This window comes from Gopherus flavomarginatus, chromosome 9 (genome assembly GCF_025201925.1).
Source record: "Gopherus flavomarginatus isolate rGopFla2 chromosome 9, rGopFla2.mat.asm, whole genome shotgun sequence".
NCBI lineage: Eukaryota > Metazoa > Chordata > Testudines > Testudinidae > Gopherus > Gopherus flavomarginatus.
Window position 1 is genome coordinate 49244802 of NC_066625.1, and position 12521 is coordinate 49257322.

At 45.8% G+C, this 12521-nt stretch overlaps 1 protein-coding gene across 19 annotated transcripts in view; it reads right to left on the bottom strand.

Annotated features, from left to right (window-relative positions):
* Positions 1 to 8067: 8067 nt before the first annotated feature.
* Positions 8068 to 12521, bottom strand: part of BBS4 (Bardet-Biedl syndrome 4) — a 96532-nt gene continuing 92078 nt past the window's right edge. For all 19 annotated transcript variants that reach the window (XM_050968278.1, XM_050968272.1, XM_050968277.1 and 16 more), the window contains one exon: positions 8068 to 11011. In XM_050968278.1, coding sequence (XP_050824235.1) covers positions 10860 to 11011 — 152 coding nt within the window. In that variant the 3' untranslated portion in view covers positions 8068 to 10859. The remainder of the gene's footprint in view (positions 11012 to 12521) is intronic.

The window sequence follows — 12521 nt, forward strand, 5'->3', positions numbered from 1 at the left end:
TGTGTGTAGCAGAGTTTATTTATTATGAATTGCCTATGTGCATATAATTCCACTGCTGTAGGCAACCTCGTACATCACAGAAACAGAGCATGCGCATCTTACTGTCAGCACCACAAGAAAATTGCCTTGTAGCATATATTTAGCTTAGCATTTTTTTTAATTAAACATGTTGTTTAGGGTATCCTTTTTCTCTTGGTACCACTTGTCTCAACAGCACTGTACTAAGGCTTTCTGTGTTGCCTGCTTCCCTTTGAGAATAAGCTGAAACTGTAAGCCTACGCTGGCACAGAAGCAAAATAGAAGTCTACTTCAGTGTTGATTGAAAACTCAATATGACTGGCATGTGTATGTAATGGTTGATAAATGTTGGTACTATCTTCCTGGCTACCTGTTGAAAGAGCCCACACAATAAGCAGCTGAAACTGGAAGGCAGCATCCTGCAGTTCCTCACTCCATGCTTTCTGTGCCCCAAACCAGCTCCAGTTAACTCAAATGTGCTTTTCCAGGCCAAACAATGGAATAAACAAAACACGAGTTTCACCCAGAACATTTCTCATACACTTGTAGGACACTGTATGTCTATGAGGGTCTCCTTCCTATATCTGACAGCAATAGTGCCAGCTCATCGCCACTGCTTGGTATTTTGAACTGCTTTTGTTGACTAATAGAAGTGGAAAAATTACTCTAGCTATTCCAAGTGCTGTTGTTTCAGTTATGTGAGCTGTAAAGTCATTGTTGCCAGCTCTAAATTATACTCAAAGTTGTCTCATTGCTTTGAAGCTCTGAGCTAGAAAATGAATCAGCAGAGTTAAAAGCTGGTTTTCTCTCTGAGCATTAAAAAAATCCCCCCCAACTGTGGGCATGTGAATGAATTTGTTAGCCAAATGGGCTAGGGAAAAAAAAATCCAGTACTTGTTTCACTTTCGCGAAGGGAAGGCTAGAGTAGCATGAGTATCAAATATGCTTTAAAATAACTTTGAAACCGTTCTCACCTGCATTTCTCTCTTCTCTATATTGCTATGAAACCCACATAGGTAGGTGATCCAAAACTTGATTAGTGTTAGGCTCCTGAGCAGGACTTTCCCAGCTGTTCTGTAGGCTGGGCAGTGTCTTACCTTCCAACTGCTGCTTACACAATGCTTGAGCTCACCAGCATGGCACTAAGCCAGCAGGCCTTGGCATTTAGTTGCTGGTTAAGGGCAGCTGCATTTGTGATATGTTAATTTCTATCAGTATCCAGCACAGAACTTGCTTAGCTATACAGCTGCAATATTTACCCTTATCCTTTCCTAAATTTGACCAAAACAATCCATAATTTAAACCTTGCTTTAAATTGTTTAAAATAAAGTCTGGCAAAAATACCTTGTGGATCAGTGCAGGGCAGATAGCCCTTGAAGTTGCTTCATAGTGTCCTTGGTGCTGTGATTCCTGCCCTCAAGAGGAACAGACTCTTGAGAGAATGGCAAAAACATAGCATAACCCAGTCTGATTACATTAGTAATCTGTACCAATTTCTGCATATATTTATTTCTCAGAGCTTATTGCTTAGTTGGGAAAAGAACACTATTCATTTGTAGATATCCCATTGGTTTTTTGCATTAATCTTGAGATATCTGGCATAGGTGCTGGTATACATGCATAGAGCAAATTATTTTAAAGTGGCGCTGTCAAGTACTTCTGGCCCAAAACCAAGCTATTGGAGGAGGATGGTGGTGGTGGTGCTTGTGTTTTTAGAATCTAGGTATCTATTCACTAACTAATATAATACAGTGCTATTAGAACGTAGTCTACTAAAAAGCATGGAAAGCACACATGCAGCAGCTGTACTCAGCCTGGATAATGCACCAGGCAGTTATCAGCAATAAGAAATGGCTGAGCAAGCCAGAGGAACGGATGCTTCTCAAAGCAGATCCACTGCCTTTATTTTCCTTTGCACTGGGTGAGACTTACTGTTTACAACCCTTTGTCTTTCACCAGCCAACTAAAGCAGAGGCTACAACAAAATATTTTATTTGAATGACAGATGTGAGAATACAGCAGAGATATTACTAAATAGATGAGACAAGCCCCCTTCCAGCTCTGAGTGAGGTTGGAAAGTCTAAACTGGATATATGAATGGAGTTGGATCACTTCTTGCTGCCTTCTTGCTCTCTTCTTTCGTAATAGAATACACACACACACAGGGAGTTGGCTGAATTTGATTTTTTTTTATAGTTAGATACTGATTCTAAAAGCTTTTTTTTTTAAGATTATTAATTTAAATGTTCATGGTTGTGGGAAATTATTGGGGGTCAGTAATTTAATGACAAAATTAATATTGAGATTCAAAAAGTTAGTTACCTAAATAGCAGTAATGCAAGCAATGCAGTATGTTTTGTACACATTAAGGTGGAACTCTAACTAATTCTCAAGCAGCACTGGTTTTACTTGGGCTATCTACATTTTGATCATCACAGCTGGAATTACTTTTTCATGGGTTTGTGTGTGTACAGTGAGATCACGGTTTATTGAAATGTAAAGACTAATCTTTCCAAGCCTAAATACATATGTGGGGCTGGTGCCATCTACATTGGGTTTATAACAGGAATGTTCTCAAAATGTAATCAAACTACATAAGAATGGCCATCCTGGGTCAGACCAAAAGTCCATCTAGCCCAGTATCCTGTCTTCTGACAGTGGCCAGTGCCAGGTGCTTCAAAGGGAATGAACAGAACAGGCAATTATTGAGTGATCCATCCCCTGTTGTCCACTCCCAGCTTCTGGTGAACTGAGGTTAGGGACACTCAAAGCATGGTGCTGCATCCATGCCCATCCTGGCAAATAGCTATTGACGGACCTATTCTCCATGAATTTATCTAGTTTCTTTTTTTAACCCTGTTATAGTTCACAGCATCCTCTGGCAAGGAGTTCCACAGTTTGACTGTGCGTTGTGCAAAAAAAAGCTTCCTTTTGTTTAAAACCTGCTGCCTAATAATTTCATTTGATGACCCCTAGTTCTTGTGTTATCAGGAGTAAATAACATTCCTTATTTACTTTCTCCACACCTGTCATGATTTTACAGACCTCTATCATATCTCCCATTAGTCATCTCTTTTCCAAGCTGAAAAATCCCAGTTTTATTAATCTCTCCTCATATGGAAGCCGTTCCATACCCCTAATAATTTTTGTTGCCATTTTCTGAACCTTTTCCAATTCCAATATATCTTTTTTGAGTTGGGGCGACCACATTTGCATACAGTATTCAAGATGTGCATGTACCATGGATTTATATAGAGGCAATATAATATTTTCTGTCTTATTATCTATCCCGTTCTTAATGATTCCCAACATTCTGTTCGCCTTTTTGACTATTGCTGCACACTGAGTGGATGTTTTCAGAGAATGATCTACAATGACTCCAAGATCTTTCTTGAGTGGTAACAGCTAATTTACATCCCATCATTTTATATGTATAGTTGGGATTATGTTTTACTTTGCATTTCTCAACACTGAATTTCATCTGCCATTTTGTTGCCCAGTCACCCAGTTTTATGTTCTAATGAAGTTTCTTGCATAATAGTTCAAGTGGGATATAACCCTTGACCAGACTGAAATCTCAGGGCATTCTGGGATGTCAGACTTATGTCTGTTGGGTTTCCCTGAGAAAAAGGAACAAACACAGGTTGGCCATTGTATACACAGCACCTGCTATTTCAGAACCAGCAATGGGAAAGGCATATATGAAACCGGCTGTGATTTTTAAAACTTAGGGCTTGTCTACATCAGAAAGTTGCAGCGCTGGTGAGGGAGTTACAGCGCTGCAACTTTGAAGGTGTACACATCTGCAGGGCACCACCAGCGCTGCAACTCCCTGTTTGCAGCGCTGGCCGTACTCCCGTTTTGTCTCGGGTGTAGAGGATCCAGCGCTGGTGATCCAGCGCTGGTAATCCAATGTAGACACTTACCAGCGCTTTTCTTGACCTCCGTGGAAGGAGGAAGCCTCTGGTAATCAAGCGGGTCTCCTTTCCCGGTTTGCTCTCTCGTTCCCGGAGCCCAGAGCAAGCAGGTCTCCTTCCCTGCGGTTTGCTGGGTGGCTCCGGGAACGAGAGAGCAAACCGCGGCGAAGCGGGTCTCCTTTCCCGGTTTGCTCTCGCGTTCCCGGAGCCCAGAGCAAGCAGGTCTCCTTCCCTGCGGTTTGCTGGGTGGCTCCGGGAACGAGAGAGCAAACCGCGGCGAAGCGGGTCTCCTTTCCCGGTTTGCTCTCGCGTTCCCGGAACCCCCCTTGAAGCCGCCCAACAGCGCTGCAGTGTGGCCACATCTAACACCACTTGCAGCGCTGGTTGCTGTAAGTGTGGCCACTCTGCAGCGCTGGCCCTATACAGCTGTACTAATACAGCTGTAACAACCAGCGCTGCAAAACTTTAGATGTAGACATGGCCTCAATCTGGTGTCATCCTGCATTGGGAATGGCATCTGAAGAACAAACCATGGCAGCTAGGGGTGAATGATCTTGTTAAAATGCAAGAGCCAAAAAGCTTCCTTAAGAACTTCTCAGGAAAGCTGCTGTTTGACAAAACAAACTGGTGCAGGGATTGGCAACCTTTGACACGCGACTCATCAGGGAACTCCGCTGGCAGACTGGGACAGTTCGTTTACCTGCAGTATCCGCAGGTTCGGCCGATCGCAGCTCCCACTGGTCATGGTTCACCTTACAGGCCAATGGGGGCTGCGGGAAGCAGCGCGGGCCAAGGGATGTGCTGGCCACCCCTCTCTGCAGCCCCCATTGGTCTAGAACGGCGAATTGCGACCAGTGGGAGCTGTGCTCGGCCGAACATGTGGATGCTGCAGGTAAACAAACTGTCCCGGCCTGCCAAAGGTTGCCGATCCGTGAACTAGTGTCTGAACCTACCTTTTTTCCACTGTACAATATCTGTGAAGCACTGCCACAGGAAATTCTGTTTCTGTACAGTTTGACTTAGGGGAGGGGAGAATGCATGGGGGAACCTTCCTTGAGGTAAAATTAATGTCTCTTTTCTATTGTAAACATCCTGGTATGTGAAGTACTTTTTATATGCTATGCTTTGATTTTTGTAGTGCATTTCTGTATAGAGTTTGTCACACTATTTTAGTAAAGCTTTTTTTCCCAATCAGCTTATAAAGTTGTCTGTCTTGGTTTGGTAGAAGGGGCTCTTTTAAGTGCAAACCCATCTTCCTAGCTTGGAACAGCATGTGTGTGACTTAATTCTAGGCTACTCCTGGCTGAAATGACAGCCTTTGCTGCATGTCCTTTCCCTTAGAGCCTATTACTAGAGCCCGATGTGGACACAAAATTTGTATCCGCAAACATGGTCCATGGCTATCTTCATCAGTGGATATAAATTTGCAGGGCTCTTATTCTAGCACATGTTCTTGTGAGGTGGCTTAGCACGCCTGTCTTTTCCCGGAAGCTAGATGGGACAGTGTAAGCAGGTCTGATGTGGATGTGCACAAAAGAAGCTTGGGCACCTATGGCTCTAGAAATCAAACTCTCAGCTCTTTCTGAGCTGCTGGTGTTTCCCTCTTACATACCTCTTGATGGAAAACTGTCACTTCAGTATTATGTTTCAGGCCAGCCACTTGTTTAGGGGAAAGGGGAACAAAAACAGCAGAAATTCCACTGAAACATCCCTACACTTACCTTTCTTTCATTACCAGTCTTCCTAACTCTCCATCAGCGAGGTCAAATGTGGAGAGTACTACTGTGAATCCATTGTATGCAAAACCACATGCTGAGCTCCAGTTCCATTTATTATCCTCATCTACAGTCTATACTTACACATTTAAACATGCTCCCCAAATTTAAATTCCCTCTTCACTCATCTCAAGTCTAGAGAGTAACAAGGTCCCACAGTCTGAGTCCACAGAAGGCAAATGCTCTGTTTGCAGGGGTGGCTCTAGGTATTTTGCTGCCCCAAGCACAGCAGGCAGGCTGTCTGCGGCAGCTTGCCTGTAGGAGGTCCCCGGTCCCGCGGCAGCCTGTGGGTGGTCCGCCAAAGCTGCAGGACCAGCGGACCCTCCGCAGGCATGTCGCCGAAGGCAGCCTGTCTGCTGCCCTTGTGACGACTGGCAGAGCACCCCCCCCCGGGGCTTACCGCCCCAGGCACGTGCTTGGCGTGCTGGTGCCTGGAGCTGCCCCTGTCTGTTTGATCCTCTCTGTCTACTTCTCCCCAAAGGTTATTTAAAACACCTCTCAATATACCATCCATGTGTGTACTCTGTAAACATGAAATCCCTGTTGTAAAAGCATCAGATTGTCTTAGCATCCAGGAGCCTAAAAAAGGGGCCACACACTTCTGGGGACAGGGCAAATAGGGTGTAGCTCTTCAGGTATCTCCTCTGTTCTGAAGACCAAGGTTTGTGGCTCCTCATGAGCCACACCACATTGTGAAATTGTCAGTAGGCCAGCAGCTGCTTGAATCAATTAAGTGTAGCAAATGTATTTCATAACCTGCTAGAAACAGCCCTCACAGTCCTTTCCCCACCCCTTTCCTTCCTCTGCTTCCACAGATACGGTTCAGAGTAAGATTAACAGTTCAACCAACAGTTCACTACCATGCAGACTAGTATTTGGGGGTTAGGGTTAGGGTATGGCTACACTTGCAGCTGTACAGGGCTGGGAGTTAAACCTGTCTTCGTACAGCTGAGTAGGGAAAGCGCTGCAGTCTGGCCACACTGACAGCTGCCAGCGCACTGTTGTGGCCACATTTGCAGCATCTGCAGTGGCATTGGGAGCGGTGCATTATGGGCAGCTATCCCAGCGTTCAAATGGCTGCAACATGCTTTTCAAAAGGGGTGGGGTGGGGTGTGGGGGAGAGAGAGAGAGAGAGAGAGGCTTTTTGGAGCCGACACTGTCAGCAGCTGCAATTTCTGACCCCCTCCTCCACCCCTCCCTCGCTCACTGAAAGCACTAGATAAGCAGCCTCCCCGAAACGGACACTCCCCCTGCCCCCCCCACGCCATGCTGCTTCTCTCCTCAAGCAAACACTGGATGTGGGCATTCCAAAGGGAGCTCATTAACAGCAAACAGTAGCTGTGTTTGTTTTTTTGATAAGCAGCTTCAGAAGCCCCGAGTTCACAACAAAACAAAGAGCGTAATCTTTACTTAAAAGCATTATGGGAAGCTTCCGGAGGTCAGTTACAGCATAGTAAGATTATTCTCTGTTTACACTGGCACCTCAGTGTTATCCTCTTTATTCCTCTTGTCGAGGTGGAGTACATGCAGTGCTGTAGCCAGGGAGATACAGCGCTGTATGTGCCTTGCCAGTGTGGACGGGGAGTAAGTAAGTTACAGCACTGTAAAGCCGCCACCAGTGCTGTAACTCTCACGTGTAGCCAAGGCCTCAGTCTTCCCATTTCAGTGGATCACCTTCCCATGGGCATAGGCAGTCACCATTCCATGGTCTGGTCACCTATTTTATGTACAAACACAAGTGGCTGTCCCCTCCCTCGTCTGAAAGGGGTTTTAATGTAAGGTACAAAGCAGTACCTCAACAAGAGGGATTAAAGCAACTTTGTTTTGCTTATAAAATTAATAAACCTTCCTTTGCCCACGTTTAACTGTATTGCACCTAAATGCTGAAGAAACTGCACAGAGAGGTTTGAAGGGGGGATGCTGAAGCAAATTGTGTTTATTAAAAAAAAAATTCTCTCCATACTTTAGAAGTGAAGAGCACTCCTTGCCCAGCTTTGTGCTCTTCCAGTAAAAATCAATCCTCTCACATACTGTCATTTCCATGGGGTGCAACATTCAGCATGACAGGTGCAATTTTATATTGAAATAAACATGACACCTAAATCATAACTGGTCATTCTAGTAAGTTGCTTCCCATTTCACCTACTGTTTGTCTTGTATAATTAAATTGTAAGCTCTCCAGGGAAAGAACTCTGTTTTGTACAGCAGCTAGCCTAGGGGGGGCCTTGATCCAGAGGGATGCCTCTAGGAGCTACTGTAATACAAAACAACTGCAAACCAGTTAAATGGGTTGTGAAGAAGTCAAACCTAGTTTAAACAGGGCACTTCTTTGGTTACAAACCACAAATTGTGAACTGTTGCTGTTCATTTAGAGTGTTTAATAGAGCAAGATTTCATCAGCCATTTGTCAGCTAAACCCTCAAAATACATTAACTTTGGTTCCTGATTGCGCTTTAATAACCTTAAAATTGCATTAGGGTCATTTTGCACAATAGTAGCTAATTGGAATGTATAACAGGGGGCTGCTGTTATTCCCAGAACCTGGCCCACGTTGCACCAGGCATTCGGTGACTAAACTAAGGATCCAGTAACGTTAATTGCCCTCTCTTGTACACTCTGATTAGTTACTGTTGATTATGCAGAATAACACTGATGAAACTTGAAGGTCATTATCGCATAATACAGCTAGAATAGGACTTGTAAATGATGCCTAGGCTAGGCCTTTCAGAGGTCTGAGCACCTGATACACAGACAGCAGTGGAAGCTGTAGGTACAGAAAACCTGTGAAACACACTGTAGGTTCCTATCACACTAACAAAGGGTTCCTTGCACAAGTTTTTAATTCAGTGGCCTAAGGTGTGTTAGGGGTTTGAGCAGTGATTAGAGTGATCGCAATCACTGTGGGGCAAGGCGGACAAGGGCTACACCATCCTGACATTTTATGTAGATGGCAGTGGTTCTGTTTTATGTTGAAAAAGCAGCTTTTTTTGGCTGGAGTGTTCTGTGGAACTGAGGGTTAGGGCAGCTAGGAGATACAAACTGTTAGTGGGTGAAGGGCAGAGAAACTGGCCTCACCTTTAGTTTAACTAGTCTCTTAACTCAGAAGGAAAACAGCCTCAGATGGCTCCATTCAGGTGTGAGGTGCTTAGCTTAGCGGCAGCTGCTGGAAGAAGTTTCCCCTGCCAGGCTAGGGTAAAGTTGACAATAGCTACATTGTTCAAAAGGTGAGAGCTATCTTAGCAACAGGAAACTTTAAATGACCAAATTGGTATAACTAGCAGCAAGTTATGGGGAAGGGAGCACACTGAGGATCTTGCTGTGTTGTCTTTGCCAAATCATCTTCCTCACTCAGGCTGTCCCAACAACAGCCCTGGCTCAGGCTAATTATGTTACTTTGTTGAGTGCTAGGGATTACCACAAAGGGCTATATTTGAGAAGCCCTTAATGTGGTCCCCTCTTCTCCATCACTTCTGGAGAACAAGACAGCCTAAGTGCACAGGCGCTTTGGGTTACCACCATTTCTTTAGTGGTAATAATCGTTCCCCTCCCAGCACGTGTGGGGCTGAATGGAGTGAAGTTTAAAAAACAAACAAGGTGCCAGTTTTCCCTTGTAGGCTGCAGTCGAGTCTGGAAAGGGTGGGAACTGATGGAACTGTAGAGACGGTCACTACCCAGCTTGTCCAACCTCAATGGCTTTAATAAGATTAGACCAGTTCGTGTCAACTGCATTTAACTTATGGGGGAGGGAGGAAGGGGATCAGAAGGTAAGTAACCCTAAGGAAACAGGCTAATTCTCAGTTCCAACACATCCTCGTGCCTGCTACCTCCCAGAACTACCTACGTTTCAGGAAGAGAACTCCCTACAGGTGTAAGTTCCCAAAAGAGGCTACAGCTGTAACTTCCCCAGGGATGCTGGAAAAGGCAGAAATGGAAGCAGCCACTCTTTCCAATTCTGTTTGGCTCTGTCAGCCTGTCCCTTGTCACTTAGTGACTGTGGGAATGGAATTGGTTCAAGCCTGTCACCACCAGAACAAACAGGAGAGCTGGACGTTGAAGGCAAATTACTCCACACACTTTAAAACTCCCACCAAACTGAGGCAGCGAGTTAGTAGGGTATCAGAGTGCCCCCTGCCTGCCGTAAGTCTGCTCTGCTCTGCCAGCAAGAAACTTACACTATGGATGAAACTCCAATCTCCTTTCATTTGCTACTGGCTGAAGGGTGAGTCTATTACAAAGAAGTTTGCTCCCTCCCAGTCCCTGTCACCTCTACCTTGTAGGACTGACAGCACTGTGACCAGCTCTGAGGGAGGGAGCTCCTCTCCCAGTGTGAGCTAGCTGCCTGAGAAAAGGGGGCTGGAAATGCTTTCCCCAGGTTTTTGGACAACCCTGATGAGAGGCTGGGCCTTGGTAAACAGGCATGCAGGTTGCACACATCTCCCTTTGGGCAATGCAGAGTAGCCTCTCACATTATCGTCAATGAGCATAGCCTGAACTGGTGCCCCTCCTTCAGGCCTGTGTTCAGGCTTGTTTCACTTCTTGGACTGATCTGGCTTCCACTCACTTGTCCTGTTAATTTTTCTAGCTTCTCCCCTCCTCCAGTTCTTCCACTGACCTTACTACAGGGGGCTGGTAGAGCTTCCTCTGAGCCAGCTAAAAGGCTCACTTGCTAAAGGGGCATGATCCTCTCTGGGCTCTAACTAGAGAACTGGTCCAAGCTACTGCTTTAAAAGCTGTGCAGTCACTGTGGTTGGCCCTTGCTAAACCATCCTGCTGACTCAGCCCATCTCAGTGATTCAGCACCTAAGCACTGTGTGCAATGCTACAGCAGCCCTGCCCTCAAGGAAGGAGGGGATTGCACCTCAATTACCTCATGCAGTCCCACAGCAGCACTAATGGGCAGCTCATCAGAACCTCTTCTGGGTGCCATGGAGCAAAGAATCACTGGGACAAGGATGAGGCCAGGTGCTAATGTCACTGTATTAGCATCCAGCTGCATTTTGCCTAAGCTCACAGTATGGTGAAGTCACTGCAGGCCATGCTGGGGGCAGCTGCCCTTCCCCGCTGCTTGAGTTAAGGGGTGGCAGTGAAGATTTTGCTCCCAACAGCCCAGCAGGCCCCACGCCTGCCCAGTCCGTCCAGTGCTGTTGTTCTATTCTGTGGTCAGCCTGCTTTTGCGCTTCTCTTTTCTCCGTTCTTGGGGCTCTGTAGAGGGTGTGGTCTCTTCGGGGCCTGTTTCTGAGCCCGGTTCAGGTTCCAGAGGCAGCGACGGGGGCTTTGCAAGGGGAGCCGATGCTCCAGCACCTGATGATACAACACAGGGTTAGAGTCCCATACACTCCTCTTTATGCCACAGGAAACGTCCTCTAATTGTTACAGCAAAAGGCCGTGCCTGTGCAGTGACCTAGGCATGTAGTATGAATTTGGATGGATTATATGGGCTAAAGGCATTAGCACAGCCCAGTCAGTGTCCAGCACTGACCAGTGTTAAACACGGCTTGGCTTGACAGTCTCTTTGATGGTATCATAGATGGCAACAACTGTCCTTTTCGGGAACAGAGCAGAAGTTAGTTGAGGTGAGCTGAAGCTCTTGTTATTGCTACTGTTGGTAAAGTCCTCTCATCCTTGGTGGTGGCTGGGATTCAGCTGGAGCTGGCAGAGGTGGTGGTATTGTCTGGGTCCCTCTCTCTGGCCTCGTCTGGACACCTCTCAGGAGCAGGAGGAAGAAGGCCTGGGGTCCCATGATGGTGGAGCTTCCTCCAGTTGCCTCTGATTGTTCTTCCCTGCTTTTTGTTCCTTCATACTTTTCCCACAAAATATTTCTTTTAAGGACTCAGAAAGGGAGTGGTGGGTGGAATACCCCAGCCCAGCCCCACATTATTGTGTCCACCAGTTAGGCTTAGTATCTGACACATTCATTAATTTCCAGTTCTGCATCTTCTGTTCTTAACAAGCACCATTTCAACAGTAAGTGGGGAAGGAGCTGTAAGGGGTGTGGGGGCAAAGTGGTGCTGGATTAGAGTGGGTGTGGGAGGCATGGGGGGAGTAGGAAAGGCCAGAGGCAATGCATGGAGTGGTCACATTTCCTCCCCCCTCCAAAATGTTACATGTCACCTCTTGTGTGTTCACTTCCTTCTTCATGTTATTTCTTCTCTTTCCCATCCCTCTCCTTTTCCCTTCCGTCTAATAAGAGTCTGGCTTAGCTGACCAAGACTGCATATTCTGCAATACTGCAGTGAGCCTATGCCCAGAGAGGAAATGAAAAGCAATGCCCTGAAGAGCCTGAGGCTGGTACAAGTTTGCCAGGTATCAGAGTGGCTGACGGGACCATGTGCTAGGCCTGTGTTTTTCCAGCAGTGAGTTTGCAAGTGAAAGTCAACACTAGAGACAGAAGCTGCATTTTTATCTGTGCTGTTTTTTTCTCTCCCCTTTTGTCGGAGTTTGTCCTATTTTGTCTTCTTAGGAAACAGGGTCGCACTTTAGCAACAACAGCAGCAGCTCCAGCCCAGCTCAACTAACTTCTCTTTTCTCTCCAAAGGACAGTTATTACTATGTTAATAAAACTCTTCTAAAAATGCTCCCCTGTTGTTCAAATGAAAGCCTTGTTTAATGCTTTACATTTCAAAGACTATAACTGTTTTTCCCTCTTTTTTTGTATCTTTACTGAAAGCTTACAAAGGCATTCAATGGTGTGTTTGCCATGGTACTGGGCAGGCTGAGGTCTCTGTGTGTTAAACACTGAACCATGTTTAATGCTGTTTCATGTTGGATAGTTTCAGAGTCAAGTTCACACTTTTGACTCTTTGGACCTGTG